General features: G+C 27.7%; 1 protein-coding gene across 2 annotated transcripts in view; it reads left to right on the forward strand.

The window, feature by feature from the left end:
* The window catches only part of LOC149958930 (PIH1 domain-containing protein 1-like), a 102,731-nt gene that overhangs the window by 78,613 nt on the left and 1,330 nt on the right, over nucleotides 1-22,788 (forward strand). For both annotated transcript variants that reach the window (XM_090166290.1, XM_090166289.1), the window contains exons 5-6: nucleotides 19,556-19,775; nucleotides 21,794-21,940. In XM_090166290.1, coding sequence (XP_090022416.1) covers nucleotides 19,556-19,775; nucleotides 21,794-21,940 — 367 coding nt within the window. The remainder of the gene's footprint in view (nucleotides 1-19,555; nucleotides 19,776-21,793; nucleotides 21,941-22,788) is intronic.

Below are 22,788 nucleotides of genomic sequence, written 5' to 3' on the forward strand. Positions count from 1 at the left end.
CATATCTTTATATCAGAAGTATTCATTTTTTGTATCAGAAGTATTCATATCTTTATATCAGAAGTATTCATTTTTTGTATCAGAAGTATTCATATCTTTATATCAGAAGTATTCATTTTTTGTATCAGAAGTAGATAACATGTCTCTCACGACAGAAGTATTCATATCTTTATATCAAATATATAATATATCTCTTATGACAGAAGTATTCATATCTTTATATCAGAAGTATATAACATATCTCTAACGACCGAAGTTTCCATATCTTTATACCAGAAGTATATAACATCTCTAACGACAGAAGTTTCCATATTTTTAAACCAGAAATATACAACATATCTCTAAGGACAGAAATATCTGTATCTATATTCAGGGTTCATATAGACCTGTAATACCTGGAAATATCAGGGAATTAGATATTCCACAGAACAGTCAAGGAAATATCACGGAAATTCCCATTTAGTAAAAGTCAAGGAAATTATGAAATTTATGTGGGTTCAAAAAGTTTGAAATAAAGAGTACAAATTTACACCAAAAAATTACTCTTAATTAAGATTTGCCTTTATTACTTATTTTATCTTTAAGTCATCAATGTCACGGAGTTACACTAGGTTAGAGTTTACCACATAGTTTTTAATTATGTTATCTTAATACATTGGGTGCACCTTGAAGAAACAGTCAAAAATAAATCGGCTGTACGAATCGTGTTCTACCAGGAGACAATGTCATATTACTAAAGAAGAATTCATATCAACATATTAGAAGTAAATTAAATTACTCTTGCAAGAGAAGAATTTATGTTATTCGTTTGAAACAGGCTTCGATGATTAACAATTCCGTCGGAAAAATATGGTTTAAAACAGGTACATATCAAGGAATTACTTTTGTCGTCAGAAAAGTCAGGGACATTCTTTTCTTTTGTAAAAATCAGGGTTAAGAAAGATTTGTCTTAAAAGTAAAAATTATTTTTAAAATAATTACCAATTTAATTAATAATTAAAAATAATTACTTATTTGATTAATTAATAAGAATTATTCCTTATTTAATTAATTAATAGCAATTATTCCTAATTTAATTAATTAATAAGAATTATTCCTAATTTAATTATTAATTTAAGTTATTAATAATTAATTTAATGGAAATTAAAAATTATATCTAATTTATTAAATAATTAAAAACTATTACTAATTTATTATATAATTGAAAACTATTACTAATTTATTAAATATTTAAAAACTATTACTAATTTATTAAATATTTAAAAACTATTACTAATTTATTAAATAATTAAAAACTATTACTTATTTAATTAATAACAATTATTACTACTTAATTTAATTAATAACAATTATTAATAATTAATTTAATTATTAATAATTAATTTAATTATTAATAATTAATTTAATTATTAATAATTATTAATAATTAATTTAATTAATAATAATTATTACTTATTTAATTAATAACAATTATTACTTATTTAATTAATAACAATTATTACTTATTTAATTAATAACAATTATTACTTATTTAATTAATAACAATTATTACTTATTTAATTAATAACAATTATTACTTATTTAATTAATAACAATTATTACTTATTTAATTAATAACAATTATTACTTATTTAATTAATAACAATTATTACTTATTTAATTAATAACAATTATTACTTATTTAATTAATAACAATTATTACTTATCTAATTAATAACAATTATTACTTATTTAATTAATAATATTAATTACAATTTAATGATTAATATTAATTACAATCTAATTTATAATATTAATTACAATTTAATTATTAATATTAATTACACTCTTATTACTAATTTAATAAATTAATAATTTTAATAAAAAATTAATAAATAAATAATATTAATTAATAAATAAATAATATTAATTAATAAATTAATAATATTAATTAATAAATTAATAATATTAATTAATATATTAATAATTAATTAATATTGAATTTTTATTCATTTCTCAGTTATACCCTCATATAAATGTAAACCTCTAAAAAAATTTAGACTCATCATATATTCTGTTACAAATATTGAGGAACTGTCCTGTACATTTAAAATTTTAAAGAAATGAATAAAAACCACTATTGCACAGTAAAATATTTTACTGTGCAATAGTGGTTTTTATTCATTTCTTTAAAATATATTCTGTTGTTACATTTGTTATTTTTCATCAATTCACTGGTTCGATAGATAGATATTCTTGTAAATATGCGAACATTTAAATTTTTTACATTAATACAAGTTAATACATTTCTAGATATTTAAACTCCTCAAATAATCCATTGTTATAATTAATATTTTTATGCCACTGTGTGTACAGCCTTGTTGGTTCGATAAACTGTTGTTGTGCACGTTAAATAAAAGCATTTCATTTCATTTCATATTAATTATTAATGATTATAATTACAAAATTAATAAATTAATAATATTAATTACTAATGATAATAATTACAAATTTAATAAATTAATAAAAAATCTAATAATATTAATTATAAATTTATAAATTAATAAAAAATCTAATAATATTAATTATAAATTTATAAATTAATAATATTAATTACTAATAATATTAATTACTAATAATATTAATTTCAAATTTAATAAATATATGAATAATATTATTTACTGTTACTATTAATTACAAATTTAATAAATATATTAATAATATTATTTACTAATAATATTTTTTACAAATTTAATAAATATATTAATAATATTATTTACTAATAATATTTTTTACAAATTTAATAAATATATTAATAAGATTATTTACTGATAATATTAATTACAAATTTAATAAATATATACTAATAATATTTTTTACAAATTTAATAAATATATTAATAATAGTTTTTACAAATTTAATAAATGTATTAATAATATTATATACTAATAATATTTTTTACAAAATTTAATAAATATATTAATAATATTATATACTAATAATATTTTTTACAAATTTAATAATTATATTAATAATATTATTTACTAATAATTTTTTTACAAATTTAATAAATATATTATTAATATTCAATTCAATTCAAATTCAATTCAAAAAGTGTTTATTTCCTGTATAATAACATACAAATTGAGTACTTTTTATAATTATACAGGGTTGTAATTTTTGGTTTTATATTAAACATTTGAGTGAACATATTGTTCTTGTCAGAGGGTATACATATTAGAAGTCTTAAAGAAAAATACAATAAAGAGACAGCATAGTCTAAATAAAATACAAATCTGTGGAATTAAAACTTTTATCCTAGTTATTTTTATCCTAGTTATTAGTTTCAAATTGAATTGAAACGGGTCTCTTTAATTCGTTTTTACTAGTTCTAAATTCCAAAGTATGGTTACATTAAGTCTTCTCAAATTTTGCTTTTGAATTTTCAAATATATCTATGTCGTTACATATTTCATTACTTGCTAAGTTGCTATTAAGATTTTTAATAGCGGATTTTTAAACCAATTAATTAATTTTAGACGCTCTGAAATTTATGCTGTTTAAAAGGCTAGTGGGAATATAATTTTTCAAATTTGTTCTGTATACTTTCCACAATATTATGGAGGTAAAGACTAGCACCGGACCAACACTGACAGTAATAATCAAATTTAGTTCTCACAAGTGATATGTATAATAATACGAAATTTTTTGAAGAGTTTAGGTTTCTAGCAATTTTAATAGCGTATAATCTTCGGATACAATGCAGTTTCAAGTTTTCTATATGTAACGAAAAATACAGTTTTTGGCGAAGGGCAGGTCACTTCCTTGATTAACGACGCACCCCTCGAAATATTAAATCCGTTTTAATCGTGATTATTTTGATAAAATTCAATTTAATCACGAGTATTCAAAAGGTTTTTATTGCCTGTAAGATAACGTGTTTGCACACTTTTTACAATTTTACAGGTACGTCATAAACCAAAATACGTTATACAACAACATAGTCAGCAAAAGTAAACAAAATTCTAAAAAGTAATCAGTTAATTGACATTGTCGGATAAAATAGATGTAATACATTTGTTGTCTCATTCTACAACTACTATAACTACTATAAGATTTAACAAGATTTGACCTCGGGATTAATTTTATGACCTAAAAATTTGTTATATTAGAGTGGTATTATATTAAGACTATTTCTATTTACAATTTCATTTTCGTGCTTATTTTTAACTCGTTTAACAAAGATTTGCGGAATTTTAGATGATTTGGTTCAAATATATCCAGATTTTTAGAGTTCAAGTTGAAAGTTTTTTGAGTTCTTTTAATGGGGTTATTACAAATATCAGGGACATAAAAAGTTTCCTTTGATCTTGTGTTAGTCCTGAGTTGATGCAGGAGAGCAGGTCTTTACAGTCTATACAATTATTGATTAATTTATATAAGAACATAATTTCGTGGTAATTAGTTCGATTACACAATGATGGTAGTTTACATTTTTCAATTATGTTGATTAAATCACGTTTTAATCGTGATTAAATTGTTTAAATCTGATTTAATCATGATTAAATGATTGAAATGATCCTGATTGAAACGATTAAATCGTGATTTAGTATGAATAAATCACGATTAGAAATTAAAGCGAGAATCGGAAAGATTATGTTGGTGATTGGAAAGTTTATAAATGGGCGTAATTAGAACGAGCGGATAAGAATAATTTAATATGTGATTGGAATTATTATTTCGTATTTAATGCCCTCGATTTACCGCCAAGGTTTACCGTTTTCTTTCTTCGCGATTTATTGTAAAATGTTTCCTTCAATCTCTGAAGAAATGTGAAGTAATTCCTATTACAATAGCCGTGTTCACACTAGACACTTTGGAACCGTTTTTAAACGGTTTCGAAAGCTAAAATTGAACATTTTCGGTGTCAACTGTATTAATAGCCATACGATAAATACATTCGACAGCAAAATTTGACAATTTGTACTTTCGAAATCGTTTTAAAACGGTTCCAAAGTGTCTAGTGTGAACGCGGCTATAGTTACCTTAATAAATAAGCTGTGATTTTTTCGAATGTTTTAAATAAAATGTGATAAGTTATTTTTCCAATCATTTCAATCAAATACAATTGCGATAGAACCATCAATATTAATCATTTATATTAAATTATCGTACTTTAGTTTTGATTTTACTTATTAAATCTAGATTCGAGTGATTAAATTGATTAAATCGATATATCGGCCAATAATTAACAAAGTAAAAGACATGTTATTCTCATTTTTCATGAAAAAAAGTTTGCAAAAGCATATCCGAATATGTTTATTTTCATTTTACGTGATACATATTTTCTATCACAAATCGAATATCGTAGTTTTTTATTTGTTTACACTCGTAACCCCCGGTCTAAAAAAGGTATGATCTAGCTTCTGAAATCTGGCGTCCGTGTCGCGGTCAATCAAATCAAATATTATCATTAGATAGTTAATCCAGAATTTTCTTATTTTTAAATGTTTTTCTTGAAAATATTTTTCTAATACTGGTATCGGCCAATATCGGCTTCGCTTAAGCCGATATGGGCCGATTCCGGTATTAGAAAAATAGGCCGTTTTATCGGTTACCAATATATCGGTGCATCCTTTATTTTGCTTTAGTCCCATTCGACTGAAGGCGGTTTTTGAGGTGTCCCATTCGACCGAACGCTTTTATGTGTCCCATTCGACCGAACGCTGCTATATAAATTGGCTTTTGCTATGTTTTCAATTTAGTTACTAAAGTAGTTTGCAATGGAGCGGATAGCTAATAAAGGAGGGTAATTTATACATCAATAATAATTATTTATTCCGTCTTAATAAAAAGAAAGATACAAATTGCTATTTTTCTTGCCGAAACGCGATGTGTAAAGTAAAAATAGTAACGCATGATGGTGCTAGTCAAGAAAAGTAACTGAACCAAAACTGAAATAGTAAACTTAACCAACTCTAACCTAACCTAACCTAACCTAACCTAACCTAAACATGGATCTTCGATAGTACATACCTTATAAATAAAATACCAAATCACCCCGCCTATTGGGCTACATTTTAAAATTCTTTCGGTCGAATGGGATTCGGTCGAATGGGAATAAACGTTTATTTTAGCATCCTTTACAATGCAGTCCATAGGTGGTTCCTTTTAACTTAAAGGGGAACGGCCAAGCTTTTCCAAATATGGCCTTATTTCCGTATCAAAAGATTAACAAGACGTTCAATATACTAACACTTACCTTTTTTGTCTTGAAAAAATAGCTTTTGGCCCAAAAAGTTGAAACGAAAAATAACGCCAGGTGTTTGGGTTTGAATTTTCTCCGCCATCTTAGGGGCTGCCGCCAGCGCCCCTAACCCCGTATGAGCGATTTGTGAACTATCCTAACTTTTAAAAATCGCGCTATTTAGGCTTAGGTCTCTTATAACTGGAACGCGCGGCGCGTGCAAAACATATTTTTCGCGTCTTCAGCAGCGCGCGGTTTTGCGGTTTTTTTCTGTCTCACCGACTTCTCACCAGGTGTCGTGGCGGACGCGCGATTTTCGATTTCCCGAAATTTCTTTATTTTATTAAAAATTAGCCACTCAATATTTTTTTATGTGGTTTTCGCCATAAATTTTAGTTTTTAATGGGCTATAGGGCTATCTAACTGGTTAAAGCTTGGCCGTTCCCCTTTAACATTGTGTATATACTAATCTCCACCACTCTCCCCCTATTCGGCTTTCCGTTGCTACGCAACTATAGTTTTGAAATTTTTAATATTTAGGCTTAGTTTCTCTATTCGGTGTAAGAGTCGCGAGCCAGATTTCTCGCACGGTACTGACGAGTCCCAAATAGGACGAAACCGGTCTCCCGTTGGAATTTCTGGCTATTTTATTTAAATTAATTTAATTTTTTACTCGAAGATCAATTTGGTCCGAGTTTCGCGTCTTTTTGTTCGCTCGCAGACCTATCGGTACGAGCTATTAGTAAGTTTTTTAATTTCTTTAGCTTTATTATCCCTTTTCATAATGGACTAATCTACTTATTCGCTAATTTTATCATCCTTAACAATGCAGGTGGTTCCTTTTAACTTAACATTGCATGCCTTATAAATGCTTATGCTGAAGTAATAGTAACTGCGAAAGACAATTAAACGTAGTGACTCATAATCAAATACGATTGCGAAATAGTCAAGGTCGAGGTCACATTGGAGCGAAACAATGGCATCTGGAAAGTCAAAAGATAAAAACAGTAATTGCAGTCATTGCGATTGGAGCAAATGCGAACGCGATGAACGGAATCTTCTCGGGCCCAGCGAACTCGAACGAATAGTTATTGTTGGTAGTCATCGCGACGGGGAGGTTTCGAAGCAGAGAGGGCCCCCAAACGCGCGTTCTTACCCCACCGGCCAGGAGGGGACACCCTCGAGCCGGTCTTCCCACTATTCCCTCTCCTTATTCACCTGCCCAATTTTGGTTAATCCGGCGCCATCGTAGGTGCCGCCGGAATTATATTCTGATAAAGAGATCATTTTGATTGACATCATTGACAAAGGTAAAGCGACCAACTTGTATATCTGCTAACTGGCTCCCAAGGTATAGAGGGAGAGTATATAGGGGGCTTCGTCGCTGTCTGTTCTAGGAATATAGAGCCCTCTTTATAAATTAAAGCGTAATATTAGTATTAAATTGCTATTAAATTAAAATTAAGAATTGAATTAATATAGAGCATTAAAATTAAGAATTGAATTAATATTAAGCATTAAAATTAGGAATTTAATTAATATTAAGCATTAAAATTAAGAATTGAATTAATATAGAGCATTAAAATTAAGAATTTAATTAATATTAATCATTAAAATTAAGAATTGAATTAATATTAAGCATTAAAATTAAGAATTGAATTAATATTAAGCATTAAAATTAAGAATTGAATTAATATTAAGCATTAAAATTAAGAATTGAATTAATATTAAGCATTAAAATTAAGAATTGAATTAATATTAAGCATTAAAATTAAGAATTTAATTAATATTAAGCATTAAAATTAAGAATTGAATTAATATTAAGCATTAAAATTAAGAATTGAATTAATATTAAGCATTAAAATTAAGAATTGAATTTATATTAAGCATTAAAATTAAGAATTGAATTAATAAAAAGGTTTAAAATTAAGAATTGAATTAATAAAAAGGTTTAAAATTAAGAATTGAATTAATAAAAAGGTTTAAAATTAAGAATTGAATTAATATTAAGAATTGAATAAAAATTAAGAATTGAATTAATAAAAAGGTTTAAAATTAAGAATTGAATTAATATTAAGAATTGAATAAAAATTAAGAAATGAATTAAAATTAAGAAATGAATGAAAATTAGAAATTGAATTGAATTAACTTAACAATTGAATTGAATTAACTTAACAATTGAATTGAATTAACTTAACAATTGAATTTAATGAAATTAACAATTGAATTTAATGAAATTAACAATTGAATTGAATTAACTTAACAATTGAATTGAATGAAATTAACAATTGAATTAAATTAAATGAAAAATTGAATTAAATTAAATGAACAATTGAATTAAATTAAATGAACAATTTAATTGAATTAAATGAACAATTGAATTGAATTAAATGAACAATTGAATTGAATTAAATGAAGAATTGTATTGAATTAAATGAAGAATTGAATTGAATTAAATGAACCATTGAATTGAATTAATTTAACAATTGAATTGAATGAAATTAACAATTGAATTGAATTAAATGAACCATTGAATTGAATTAAAAATTGAATTGAATTAATTTAACAATTGAATTGAATTAATTTAACAATTGAATTGAATTAAATTAACAATTGAATTTAATTAAATGAACAATTGAGTTGAATTAAATGAACAATTGAATTAAGAATAAAATTAACAATTGAATTAGTGTTTAATTATCTATTAAATTAATGATAAAAACTAATACGGTTCTTTAGTCGCCAAATGTTCGGTTACGCTATGGATGTAGATGGCGACTTAAGCGCCAAACAATATTTGGCCTTTTCGGCAAACTTGTTTTTTTAAGCCGGCAACTTTTTTTCCACCTTGACAATTGTTTTTTTTTCTCGGGCGTTCCACGTACGTAATTTAACAAATCTATTCCCGGTAAGAAAAAATACGCGGAAAATAGCGATTCACGCTTTCTTGTCATGTTTTATTTGTTGTTACGCGGAATGTGGAAACACGTGGTTACCATGGAGACGAGCGTTTTTGTTTATGGCAGAATACGCTCTCTGAATTGTATCTTTTGTTTGGAGTTTTGACTTCCGAATGGAATCCAAAAGTCGGATTTGGTTTTACCGTGCCTTCTGTTAAACCTGGACACCTGGCGGAATGGAAAATTCGTCAGTTCACAATCAATATCAAACTTTATATTTTCTTTAGTAAGATTTTTATTTTTTTTTATATTACCAAACTATTGTTTTGATTTCTAATTATAACATAATATTATATTATATTATATTATATTATATTAAAACTAAGTAAAAACTCGACGAATACTTCATGGTTTATTAAAATAAATATGAAATTTAAACCATGAAGTATGCCCCTAGTTTTTACTTAGTCTTTATATATTTAATTACCATGGTTAACAACTTCAACGTATATGATAACTATATATTATATATTACATTTTTATATTACATATTAGATATTATATACTACATTTTCTATATTACATATTACATTTTCATATTATATATTACATATATTTTATATATTACATATTATATATTACATTTTCATATTATATATTACATATTATATATTACATTTTACGTATTATATTACATATCTAATGTATTACATATTATATAACACATCTAATGTATTACATATTATATGACACATCTAATGTATTATATATTATATGACACATCTAATGTATTACATATTATATATTACATTTATATATTACATATTATTCATTATACATTACATTATATATTACATTTATATATTACATATTATTCATTATGCATTACATTATATATTACATTTATATATTATACATTATACATTATATTATATATTACATTTATATATTATACATTATACATTATATTATATATTATACATTATACATTATATTATATATTACATTTGCATATTACATTTAGATATTACATTATATATTATATTTATATATTATATTATACATTATACATTACATTATATATTAAATTTGCATATTACATTTAGATATTACATTTGTATATTACATTTACATATTACATTTATATATTACATTTGCATATTACATTTATATATTACATTTGCATATTACATTTACATATTACATTATATTACATTATATTATATTATATGTTATAATAATTATCATGTTATGTTGCAACTTGATAATACATAAGTATTAACAAAGCTACAGGTGTCGTTCTTGTAGCGCTTAGCAATACTTCAACCTTCGTATGCCACTGACGAATTTGTAGTAGTATTAGTAATGCCTTAAGCCGGTTATTTAGTAGTTTTTGTGTTTAGTTTTTTAATGGTCCATAGCCGTCTGTAATTATAGAGGAAACGGAGTTGGTGGCATTAAGGTTTTTCTTAAATCCGCCAGATGGCGGTAATATGGGGAAAATAAGAAGCCGGAATAAAACCGTGTTTTGTGACGTAAGAGCAATATATTCTATTTTTTACTTTTTCATTTTATTTTATAGACACATCTATTGCATGTGTAACGTCACGGTTTATATATATTTACACAGGTTAGACTACTTGTACCTTCATACGTGCTAGCTACTGGTACGCCCTCTAATGTATATAAACAGTACTAATTAATTTATTATAAATTAAATTTTTATAATTTTTAAATATAAATACACTAATGAACTACCGTATTTATAATTTGATAATATGTATTTTAAAATTTATTAATTATCTACGATACATTTAAATTTAAAATATAGGTGGCGCTCCATTTTTGAATATAAATATTTTTAACAATAGTTGATTATAGTTCAGAAATTTTACACAAGCCGGCGCTGTAGGCGCGAAGTAGAATTTTACAAATTCTCTAAACGCGGAGTAGCTCATAAGCGTCCATTTCTGAGCCGAAGTAGTCTAACCTGGGTAAATATAGAAACCATGGTAACGTTATCGTAGAAAGTAAACAAATAAGCGTTAGCTTGATGTATTAAAACGTTTGAAAAATCCCACGGTTTTTTTTCTCCATATTACCGACATCTGGCGGTTATAAAATGACTGTTCGTATTATGGCCTGTATTGCAGACGGCCATGATTGGTCAGTCAAATTCAATGCTTGTTCTTTTCTTATTCGTGCTGTAGTAATCGGATAAAAAAGTCCTAATCTAAAAAAATCTGGATATTTAAAAGATAGCATTAATTAATATTAAGAATTGAATAAAAATTAAGAATTGAATTAATAAAAAGGTTTAAAATTAAGAATTGAATTAATATTAAGAATTGAATAAAAATTAAGAAATGAATTAAAATTAAGAAATGAATGAAAATTAGAAATTGAATTGAATTAACTTAACAATTGAATTGAATTAACTTAACAATTGAATTGAATTAACTTAACAATTGAATTTAATGAAATTAACAATTGAATTTAATGAAATTAACAATTGAATTGAATTAACTTAACAATTGAATTGAATGAAATTAACAATTGAATTAAATTAAATGAAAAATTGAATTAAATTAAATGAACAATTGAATTAAATTAAATGAACAATTTAATTGAATTAAATGAACAATTGAATTGAATTAAATGAACAATTGAATTGAATTAAATGAAGAATTGTATTGAATTAAATGAAGAATTGAATTGAATTAAATGAACCATTGAATTGAATTAATTTAACAATTGAATTGAATGAAATTAACAATTGAATTGAATTAAATGAACCATTGAATTGAATTAAAAATTGAATTGAATTAATTTAACAATTGAATTGAATTAATTTAACAATTGAATTGAATTAAATTAACAATTGAATTTAATTAAATGAACAATTGAGTTGAATTAAATGAACAATTGAATTAAGAATAAAATTAACAATTGAATTAGTGTTTAATTATCTATTAAATTAATGATAAAAACTAATACGGTTCTTTAGTCGCCAAATGTTCGGTTACGCTATGGATGTAGATGGCGACTTAAGCGCCAAACAATATTTGGCCTTTTCGGCAAACTTGTTTTTTTAAGCCGGCAACTTTTTTTCCACCTTGACAATTGTTTTTTTTTCTCGGGCGTTCCACGTACGTAATTTAACAAATCTATTCCCGGTAAGAAAAAATACGCGGAAAATAGCGATTCACGCTTTCTTGTCATGTTTTATTTGTTGTTACGCGGAATGTGGAAACACGTGGTTACCATGGAGACGAGCGTTTTTGTTTATGGCAGAATACGCTCTCTGAATTGTATCTTTTGTTTGGAGTTTTGACTTCCGAATGGAATCCAAAAGTCGGATTTGGTTTTACCGTGCCTTCTGTTAAACCTGGACACCTGGCGGAATGGAAAATTCGTCAGTTCACAATCAATATCAAACTTTATATTTTCTTTAGTAAGATTTTTATTTTTTTTTATATTACCAAACTATTGTTTTGATTTCTAATTATAACATAATATTATATTATATTATATTATATTAAAACTAAGTAAAAACTCGACGAATACTTCATGGTTTATTAAAATAAATATGAAATTTAAACCATGAAGTATGCCCCTAGTTTTTACTTAGTCTTTATATATTTAATTACCATGGTTAACAACTTCAACGTATATGATAACTATATATTATATATTACATTTTTATATTACATATTAGATATTATATACTACATTTTCTATATTACATATTACATTTTCATATTATATATTACATATATTTTATATATTACATATTATATATTACATTTTCATATTATATATTACATATTATATATTACATTTTACGTATTATATTACATATCTAATGTATTACATATTATATAACACATCTAATGTATTACATATTATATGACACATCTAATGTATTATATATTATATGACACATCTAATGTATTACATATTATATATTACATTTATATATTACATATTATTCATTATACATTACATTATATATTACATTTATATATTACATATTATTCATTATGCATTACATTATATATTACATTTATATATTATACATTATACATTATATTATATATTACATTTATATATTATACATTATACATTATATTATATATTATACATTATACATTATATTATATATTACATTTGCATATTACATTTAGATATTACATTATATATTATATTTATATATTATATTATACATTATACATTACATTATATATTAAATTTGCATATTACATTTAGATATTACATTTGTATATTACATTTACATATTACATTTATATATTACATTTGCATATTACATTTATATATTACATTTGCATATTACATTTACATATTACATTATATTACATTATATTATATTATATGTTATAATAATTATCATGTTATGTTGCAACTTGATAATACATAAGTATTAACAAAGCTACAGGTGTCGTTCTTGTAGCGCTTAGCAATACTTCAACCTTCGTATGCCACTGACGAATTTGTAGTAGTATTAGTAATGCCTTAAGCCGGTTATTTAGTAGTTTTTGTGTTTAGTTTTTTAATGGTCCATAGCCGTCTGTAATTATAGAGGAAACGGAGTTGGTGGCATTAAGGTTTTTCTTAAATCCGCCAGATGGCGGTAATATGGGGAAAATAAGAAGCCGGAATAAAACCGTGTTTTGTGACGTAAGAGCAATATATTCTATTTTTTACTTTTTCATTTTATTTTATAGACACATCTATTGCATGTGTAACGTCACGGTTTATATATATTTACACAGGTTAGACTACTTGTACCTTCATACGTGCTAGCTACTGGTACGCCCTCTAATGTATATAAACAGTACTAATTAATTTATTATAAATTAAATTTTTATAATTTTTAAATATAAATACACTAATGAACTACCGTATTTATAATTTGATAATATGTATTTTAAAATTTATTAATTATCTACGATACATTTAAATTTAAAATATAGGTGGCGCTCCATTTTTGAATATAAATATTTTTAACAATAGTTGATTATAGTTCAGAAATTTTACACAAGCCGGCGCTGTAGGCGCGAAGTAGAATTTTACAAATTCTCTAAACGCGGAGTAGCTCATAAGCGTCCATTTCTGAGCCGAAGTAGTCTAACCTGGGTAAATATAGAAACCATGGTAACGTTATCGTAGAAAGTAAACAAATAAGCGTTAGCTTGATGTATTAAAACGTTTGAAAAATCCCACGGTTTTTTTTCTCCATATTACCGACATCTGGCGGTTATAAAATGACTGTTCGTATTATGGCCTGTATTGCAGACGGCCATGATTGGTCAGTCAAATTCAATGCTTGTTCTTTTCTTATTCGTGCTGTAGTAATCGGATAAAAAAGTCCTAATCTAAAAAAATCTGGATATTTAAAAGATAGCATTATTTTTATTTTAAATAAATAAATATTTCCTGAAAATATTTTTTAATTTTATAAGTTGTAAAGTACATACATTTATTAAATTACTATCATAATTAATCGACCCCACCATTGTTAAATTATTCTTTCCATAAACTTTTATTTATGCGCCTTAGATGGCGCTGTGGTTTATTTGTTAAAAAAAGGGAAGCGTCGTTATCTAACCTACTAAAAGTTGAATAACCCTGACAGAGGTATATTGCAAGCTAGTATTTTTGGAGAGCTCTGTTAACAAATAAAATTGAAATCCACCTACAGGAGGAGGGGGGATAATGTTTAACGTACTGTGAGACAAGCGTTTCTGTTACTTGAATAGCGTGCTAATCTAACCTCCTAATATTTGAATATATTATATATATATATATATATTAATAGGGGACCTGGAAAACCTGGAATTCCTGTAAAAGTCAGGGATTTGAATATGGGTATTAAAATCAGGGAAAAGTCAGGAAATTTTAAAAATTAGTCTAAAAATCAAGGAATTGACAGGAAATTTTGAAATTTAGTCTAAAAATCAGGGAATTGACAGGGAATTTTAAAAAAATTAGTCTAAAAATCAGGGAATATTGAAATTTAGTCTAAAAATCAGGGAAATGTCAGGGAATTTAATTTTGGTTGCAAATAGGAAACTTTTACTAAAATATAGGTTAAAAAAATACAAAATCTTGGCACAAAATAAGTCGGGTAAAATTTCCGGAGATGGTTAGAGAAAACCTGGGAAAGTCAGGGAATTTGATTGTGAAAAAACTGGCAACCCTGATTAAAGCAATGTATTCAGTTAGTGAGTTAACATGGAGTACAAGCAAGAAATGAGCGAGGCAACAAGTAGCATACTTATTCTTTCTATGTCACTTATGGTAACGCTAAATGTAATTCATTTGGAAACCGATGGATGACATCGCGATTATCGAAAGTCGGTTATCTCAATATGATGAACCCGGTGGCCGGATGTTTGGGACGCTTAAAAGATCATGTTTTTAACCCGAAGCCAGTAGCGCCACCCCCAAAATAATTAATATTAATTCCGTGGGGAAGTGAACGTTACACCTCTCTCTTGATACTCTCCATTTCCGATCTACGCCTCCCCCCACTTTGCGCTTCCAAATTGATATCCGCCGGAAGGATCACTCGGATGCGTTTCGTTTCGGGCTTTTATTCGACAGAGTTCTACCAAGAATGGATTAATTTATACTGATTTAGAATGACAACAGATCTTTCTATAAATTCCTCGTTAAACCATGCAGTGATGTTTTAAATCTGATTTTGTTTTGATTTTAGATGAAATAAACTATTATACTACGTAATTATTACACTAAAATTATTATACTACCTAATTTATTTAATATTACAATAACAATTAGTTTACTACGTAATTTACTATATATTACATTAAAAAGATGTAAATCGAAATTATAAAGTAATTTCTACCAAAAACAAAATTAAATATATTTAGTATTATCTATAGTTTTATTTTATTTTACGTGTTTCTACTACACCTGTTAAATATAAAATCATACCAACTAGTTTTTCCTCTAGAAATGTGTATTCCTTTAAAATGTTACACAGGTTCTTGAATCAAAGAGTATAAAAACTACGTAATATAGAGATATAATGACGGTCGAAGGCAGTAAAGGAAGTTGTAGCAACCGGGGGGGAAGGCACTCAGTGAATTTGCACTTCAAATTTCGGTACCGCAGCGCCACTACGGCAGTTTTTAGTACAATAAATAATAATACCGGAGAAAAATGGCAGTTACGGTGTTGCGGAGGTGCTAAATTTGGCATTTTGGATATTTAATTGTCTAATATCTGTCAATTCAAAAAAGTGACAGTAATTGGTTACTGTTTCGTGATTTTTTAGTTAGAATTTGTGGATTCGTTGTTTCGGTGTTTATTTTCAAAAAGTGAAGAATAAGGCGTTTGTTCTCTAACGTTGCGAAGTCCTAAAGGTAGCCAAGTCCTTAAGGAATTTTCAAGAATGTTGAACTAAATCAAAATGATTGCCACTTAAAACTGCCGTAGTGGCGCTGCGGTACCGAAATTTAAAGTGCAAATTCACTGAGTGCCTTCCCCCCCGGTTGCTACAACTTCCTTTACTGCCTTCGACCGTCATTATATCTCTAGGTTACGTAGTTTTTATACTCTTTGCTTGAATAACTACTTCGCAAAAGGTTTTTCACAATCATTAAAAGTTGAACTTTTACTGTATAATGGAAATTCTAATTCCACAAATTGCTTTAAACATTGCACAACATTTAACGGATTAATATCCATCGTGGATTACTGGTAGCCAAGATTTTAGCATACCCGCCAATTTTCCTGCTGTTTTTTAGGTATTACCGTATACACGAACAAACCAATATTGACGACAAAATATACTAACTGAACAAAATTTATTTCGCTATAGTTAACATTTATTTTAAAAACCAAACATTATTATATCTTATGTTTAAAAAAACCGTTTCGTTAAAAAAATAAATATAAATAATTTTTAATGAATTTCATTTATTTTTTTTATTTATTATTTAGGTAAATGAACTTTTAGAACCAAAACAATTACGGATATAGATTGGAAATTAATGCGGTTTTTGATGGAAACTACTGATTTGTTTTTAATTTTTATACTTTTTTTTACAATATTTAAATATTTTGCTAATTTTGATCTATTATTTTCCAAATTTAGAAAATAATTAAAAAAAAGCAATTTATCTATATAAATAAATTTCCATCAATTCCTATCAATTTTGATCGTTTTGGGTCGAAACTATTGATTTTGATAAATATTTTTTAGTGTTATTAACATTTTTCAATTTAAAAAAAAATATTTCAAACAATTTTGAGATATTTGGTCAAATTTAGTTAATCTTTATATAATTTTCACAAAATTTTAAAATTGGGCTAATTTAGATCTATTATTATCCAATTTTGGTCAAGTTTGATCAAATTGACCAAAATAAATACTTGGTTTTTCAAAAAATCGCAATTTATCTATACATTAATCCCATTTTACACAACTTATAAATTTCCGTCAATTCCTATGAATTTTGATCGAAACTACTGTTTTTGATCAATATTTTTTCAATTTTATATTTTTTTTTTCAATTTTGAAAAAAAATTATTTCAATCAATTTTGCAATATTTTTTTCAATTTTTGTATTTTTTATTTTTATTTTCACATTTTTTCAAATTCTAGACATATCGATTCATTTTTACCCATTTGGTTCAAATTGATCAAAATGTGATCAATTTTGATTTTTTTCGTCAATTTTTATAAATTTTTTATAATTTTGGTATTTTAAATTTTTTTCAATTTTTTTAACATTTTCCTAGGGGGGAGTTGGAAACGGTCAAAATCCCATGTTATTTTCAATGGGAAAATTTCCATTTTGTGTTGTCAAAAACATTTTTCGTTTCAAGTTACATGAAGGTCTACCAATCCCCCGAGTTTGAACAAAATCGGTGTGTAACACCTCGGGTCGTCTCCTTGTTAGTAGACTTTAACCTAAATTATATATCCCATATTAAATATATTGTTAAAAATTACTACAATTTAAGTTATTGTCAAATTTACAAACGAGCCAATCAACGCGAGGGGTACTTTTATGTCCCGCCTTTTTGAGTCAAAATGTAGCATCTTGTTTTAATTTCGACGCTAGCGACATCTGTGGAAAAAAGAGCTACTTCACGTCGAACCGACACTTGCTTTAAATATTAGCCCTATATTATCCTATAAAAACACATTTTGTGTCCTATATATTCCTATAATTTAATTTAAAAAAAATTCAATATTTCCTCTAAGAAATATAAATTTTATATTTTGGGCCTAAGATCAAAGACCCGTGGGTCGTAAGCTCACGACTGTTTTTAAATAAACTTTTGTTTTGAAAATCCATGTGTTTCCTCCGTTTAAATTGTATTCTCAAAGTGTAGTGTCGTTTCGCATCCACAATTGTTGATCTATCATATATTTTGTACAAATAAATTTATATAAATAAATGTATCATTTTATATAAAAAAATCTAAATCAATCTATACACCTCTTCGCTTGGCCCAATAGTTGTATTAGTTAGCTAAGATCAAAGTGTAGTATTGTGATCTAACATATCTTTTGAAAATGAGAATTTATTTTTGTTATTACTCATTAATTTAATTCGAAGTTTCATTTAAACCAAGGAATACTCTGGTATGGCACCACAAGCAGAGGTATTCCTTGGTTTAAATGAAACTTCGAATATCTTTTGAAGTTCACCACTGAAATTGGATCAATCTATTCGATACATACTGGATCGATCCAGAGGTTCTAATGTGGGGTGGTGGAGTGGTTAGCGCTTTCGCCTCGCAGCAAGGGGAGCTGGCTTCGATCCCAGCTTGTGGGACTAGGTGAAAACTCGAATACCTCCTTCTGAGTTGAGTTTCTAAGTTCTCTCCCCCACTGGTTTAAGGGGTTTTCCCCCGAGATCTTAGGTTTCCCCTTCCATAAAAACTTGTTACGGTTAGCGGTAATCAGGAGTGTTTGGAGCTGTTGGCTAGCGTGGTGTGAAGGGCTTGCCACCACCCTCCTACGCATTATAACCCGGCCACCTGAATTAATGGCTTTAAAAAAGTCGCTTGATGACTTAGGCCCTGGGTATCAGCCTAGCTGATTATTATTGTCATTCTGTAACCTACTAAGGAGGGTAGTTTGCAGTGGAAGAGGAAGCCACTCTAGTCCTCAGCTGTGCGAGGGTGGGTCTCGGGCAGCCCATGGTGTCGCCTTTTGTTGGGCCATGATGAGGGCGTTTGTTTGCCATATGGGAGGCAGTCAAGATGGCTGTCTCACTGGCCGAACGTTGTTTTGCAAAGCGCACTTTTGTCCAGGGCTGGTTGTTTAAGGTGGCCGCTGTAGTGCTTAAAGCGGAGCAGCGGGGTACAAATACATATACTTATGTATATTTAACTTAAGCCTAGTTGTTGATTTTATTTCCAGAAATGATTCCAAGCAATCGAAAACGGACGTTAAGGACGAAGACGCTCTCTTCACTGCTTCCAAGACCACGTATCTCAAAAAGGAACCCGCCCTCTCCGACGATGTCCTGCCAAAGGACTCCAAGGGTCCCAAGAAACCCGAATTGACCATGAGGAGGGACCCTCCCCTGAATGCCTCGAAGCCCAATAGAATCATCGCCCAGTTGCAACTGACCGGACATGTAAGTTGTATTTTTTGTAAGAGCTTAGACCATCAAATAAGGGGACGACACACTCAACGGAAAAACAGCGTTTTGAATTGGCAAAGCGCCGCGTACGTCATCTGGTGGCAGAGATCAGAATAAAATCAATTTAATTAATTTATATCGGATTTTAATGGTTTTTCATTTATTTAACGGTTTATGCATGGCTGTGTGATTTAAATCGGTTTGATTTAAACTAAGTGCTTTTAAATAAGTGCTTGATGTAAGTCGCCAAGTATATTCAAATTTCAGAGCTCCCACCATGTCCCTAAAATACCCAGAAGTCCTTAATTTTATTCAAGGCCCCTAATCTACCCTAAAATCGGAATTTGATCCATGAAGAAAGTTCTTTATTTTCATGAAATACAGGTAAATCATCATAGGCTTAAAATATTTTATACATATGCTCAAGGACTGTTTACAAAATATTCCTAATCTGAGAATTAACGATAAAATAGTTCGAATTAAATTGTAGACAGAGCCTCCCTGTTAGGTTGTAAAATTTAAAGAAAATATAAAGGCTTTGGAATTTAGTTTAATTAAAGATCTCGTTTTGTTTTACATTCTAATTTTGTAAAATTTTATCCATATTTTACCCAATTTTGGTTGCATAAATTAACAAAGTGGTCTATCATAACAATACTGTATATGATAAAATCATTGTAAAAGAAGGTTCAGTACACTGCCATACCATTTTATTCTCATTTTTCATTAAAAAAAATTGGCAAGAGCATATCCGAATATGTTTCTTTACATTTTACGTGATACATATTTTCTATCACAAATCGAATATCGTTGTTTTTAATTTGTTTACACTCGTATAACCCCCCGTCTTAAAAGGTATGATCTAGCTTCTGGCGTACTTGGCGCGGCCAATGAAATAAAATATTATCATTAGTTAGTTAATTAATTTTCTTATTTTTAAATGTTTCTCTGAAAATATTTTTCTAATATCGATATTGGCCGATACCGATTTTAGAAAAATAGGCCGATATATCAGTGCAACCCTTAAAAGTACCTATTTTCCGTATTGTTTTAATGATTACCAAATTACTGAACTAGTTTCTCTACCAATTACAGTTCAGAGCTAACTAATTTAAAAGTAATAATTAAACTGAAATTTAGTTTAAATTATATTTCACCTGCTCACCTCTGAGTTCGTGAAAATTTATCCACGTCATTTTGTTAGAGTAGAAAATATCAGATTCATTTTAATTTGTATTATTTCTAAAATTTTACATTGGCCAAGTTTCAACAGAAAACCACATTTAAGAACAAATTTCGAAAAACTATAAAAACAGATTGAATAAGTTTCAGAATTTTTTCTGCGGAAGTGTTTTTAACATTCCAACATTGCGTTTCTAAAGGCCTTTTTCAAGACACCGTCAAAATTTGAGAAAAAATTCCCTAGCGACAGAATTATCTAAAGCAATATAATGGAGCGGTCAAATGCTGCAAGTTATATTCCCTGTAACCGAAGTTATGGTTCTCAGGTCTTTTATATTTTGATATATTTCCTTACCGCTGGCGTCTAAACTAACATCGCTCCCTGTCAAGTGTACCGTCCCCTTATTTGTTGGTCTAAAGTAGTGTTGTAAGTCGGAAAATATTCCGGAAAATGACCGAGGCCTTTTTTAGGCGAAAATTTTCCGTATTTTTCCAAAAATAATAAAAAAAGTTTTAATTCCATAATTAGTCTAATATTGTTTGCACATTTAAATAAAGCGGCGTTTTCGCCTAATTTTTTTCGAATCTAAAAGTAAAACTAAACCTCTAGACTAGTTTAAACTGATTAACAATGTAACACTATTAATGTTTTGTAGTATGTTTACTGTTATTAGACATTTTATATCGATAAAAAATTTAAAACATTAAAAGTAATTTATGTTTAAATTCTTTATTTTTCTGATTTGCGGAAAATTTTCCGCATAATTAACAACTCTAGTCTAAAGTCAGAGAAACAAAATTTCGACTATTATTAAATGTCAATATTTTAGGTCGATAGCAAGCATTTGCAAGTGGACATTGGTGAGGACCGGATTGTGGTCGAGGACACCAGAGGGCTCTACGAAAAGACGGACGTCTATTTGCCCTTTAATCTCGACCAGGATCAGTGCCAGGCTGAATTTAACAAAATCAACTCGGTCAGTTTTTCAATTTTCTCGATTCTGTCCGACATGACTTGGGTATTACCCTAGGTCAGTGGTTCTCAACCTTTGTCACCTCCGGGAACCCCATTTCCGTTTAAAATGTATCTTGGAACCATGGATTAACATTGCCAGCCAAAAATACGTTTTGCTACAAACTCTTCCCCCCTTACAGTCCTACACTCCCCACTTTCCGCCCCAAAAACGATTCAAATCCGGAAATAGTAACGCCATTTCGTGTCTGAAATCGACACTATGGTTTTTTAATATGGTTTTTAAAAATGGCGATTATCAGTAAAATTGGTCCGCAGATTATTTTATTCGGAATTTATTAGGATTTGTCATTGTTTAATCCGTAATTTTTTTATAACGCATAGGTAAATAGTAATTAGCTTTAAATTAATAAAAAATCAACAGTTATTGGATTCTATTATTATTATTATCAAAAAAAAAATTTAGCTGATGATAACACTTTAAGTACTAAAAACAAAAACGCGATGCAAAAAATTCATTAGATTTCGCGGCGCCAAAAAAACTGCCCGTCTGCTCGCCGAATTGAATCGTTTCCACATAGGACTAGTTCTGATTTCGCCCGCTAGGACCGATGGCGTTTTGAATCAAACTTATTTTCGAATAGAACTATCCCTGTGAGTTATTGTTAATCCATGTTGAAAAAAAGTTCGGTATCTAAATTTTTTCTGCCGAAACTAATTCTATCACAGGGTTGCCACAAAATATGAGATTTAAATTCCCTAACTTATCCCTATTTTCCCTGACCATTTTAAGTGATTTTCCTTGACTTTTTAACGCCAAAATTTTTAATTTATATTTTGCTTTTATCAGAA

The sequence above is a fragment of the Leiobunum rupestre genome, chromosome 2, assembly GCF_980474605.1.
Source record: "Leiobunum rupestre chromosome 2, qqLeiRupe1.1.hap1, whole genome shotgun sequence".
NCBI classification, from domain to species: Eukaryota; Metazoa; Arthropoda; class Arachnida; order Opiliones; family Sclerosomatidae; genus Leiobunum; species Leiobunum rupestre.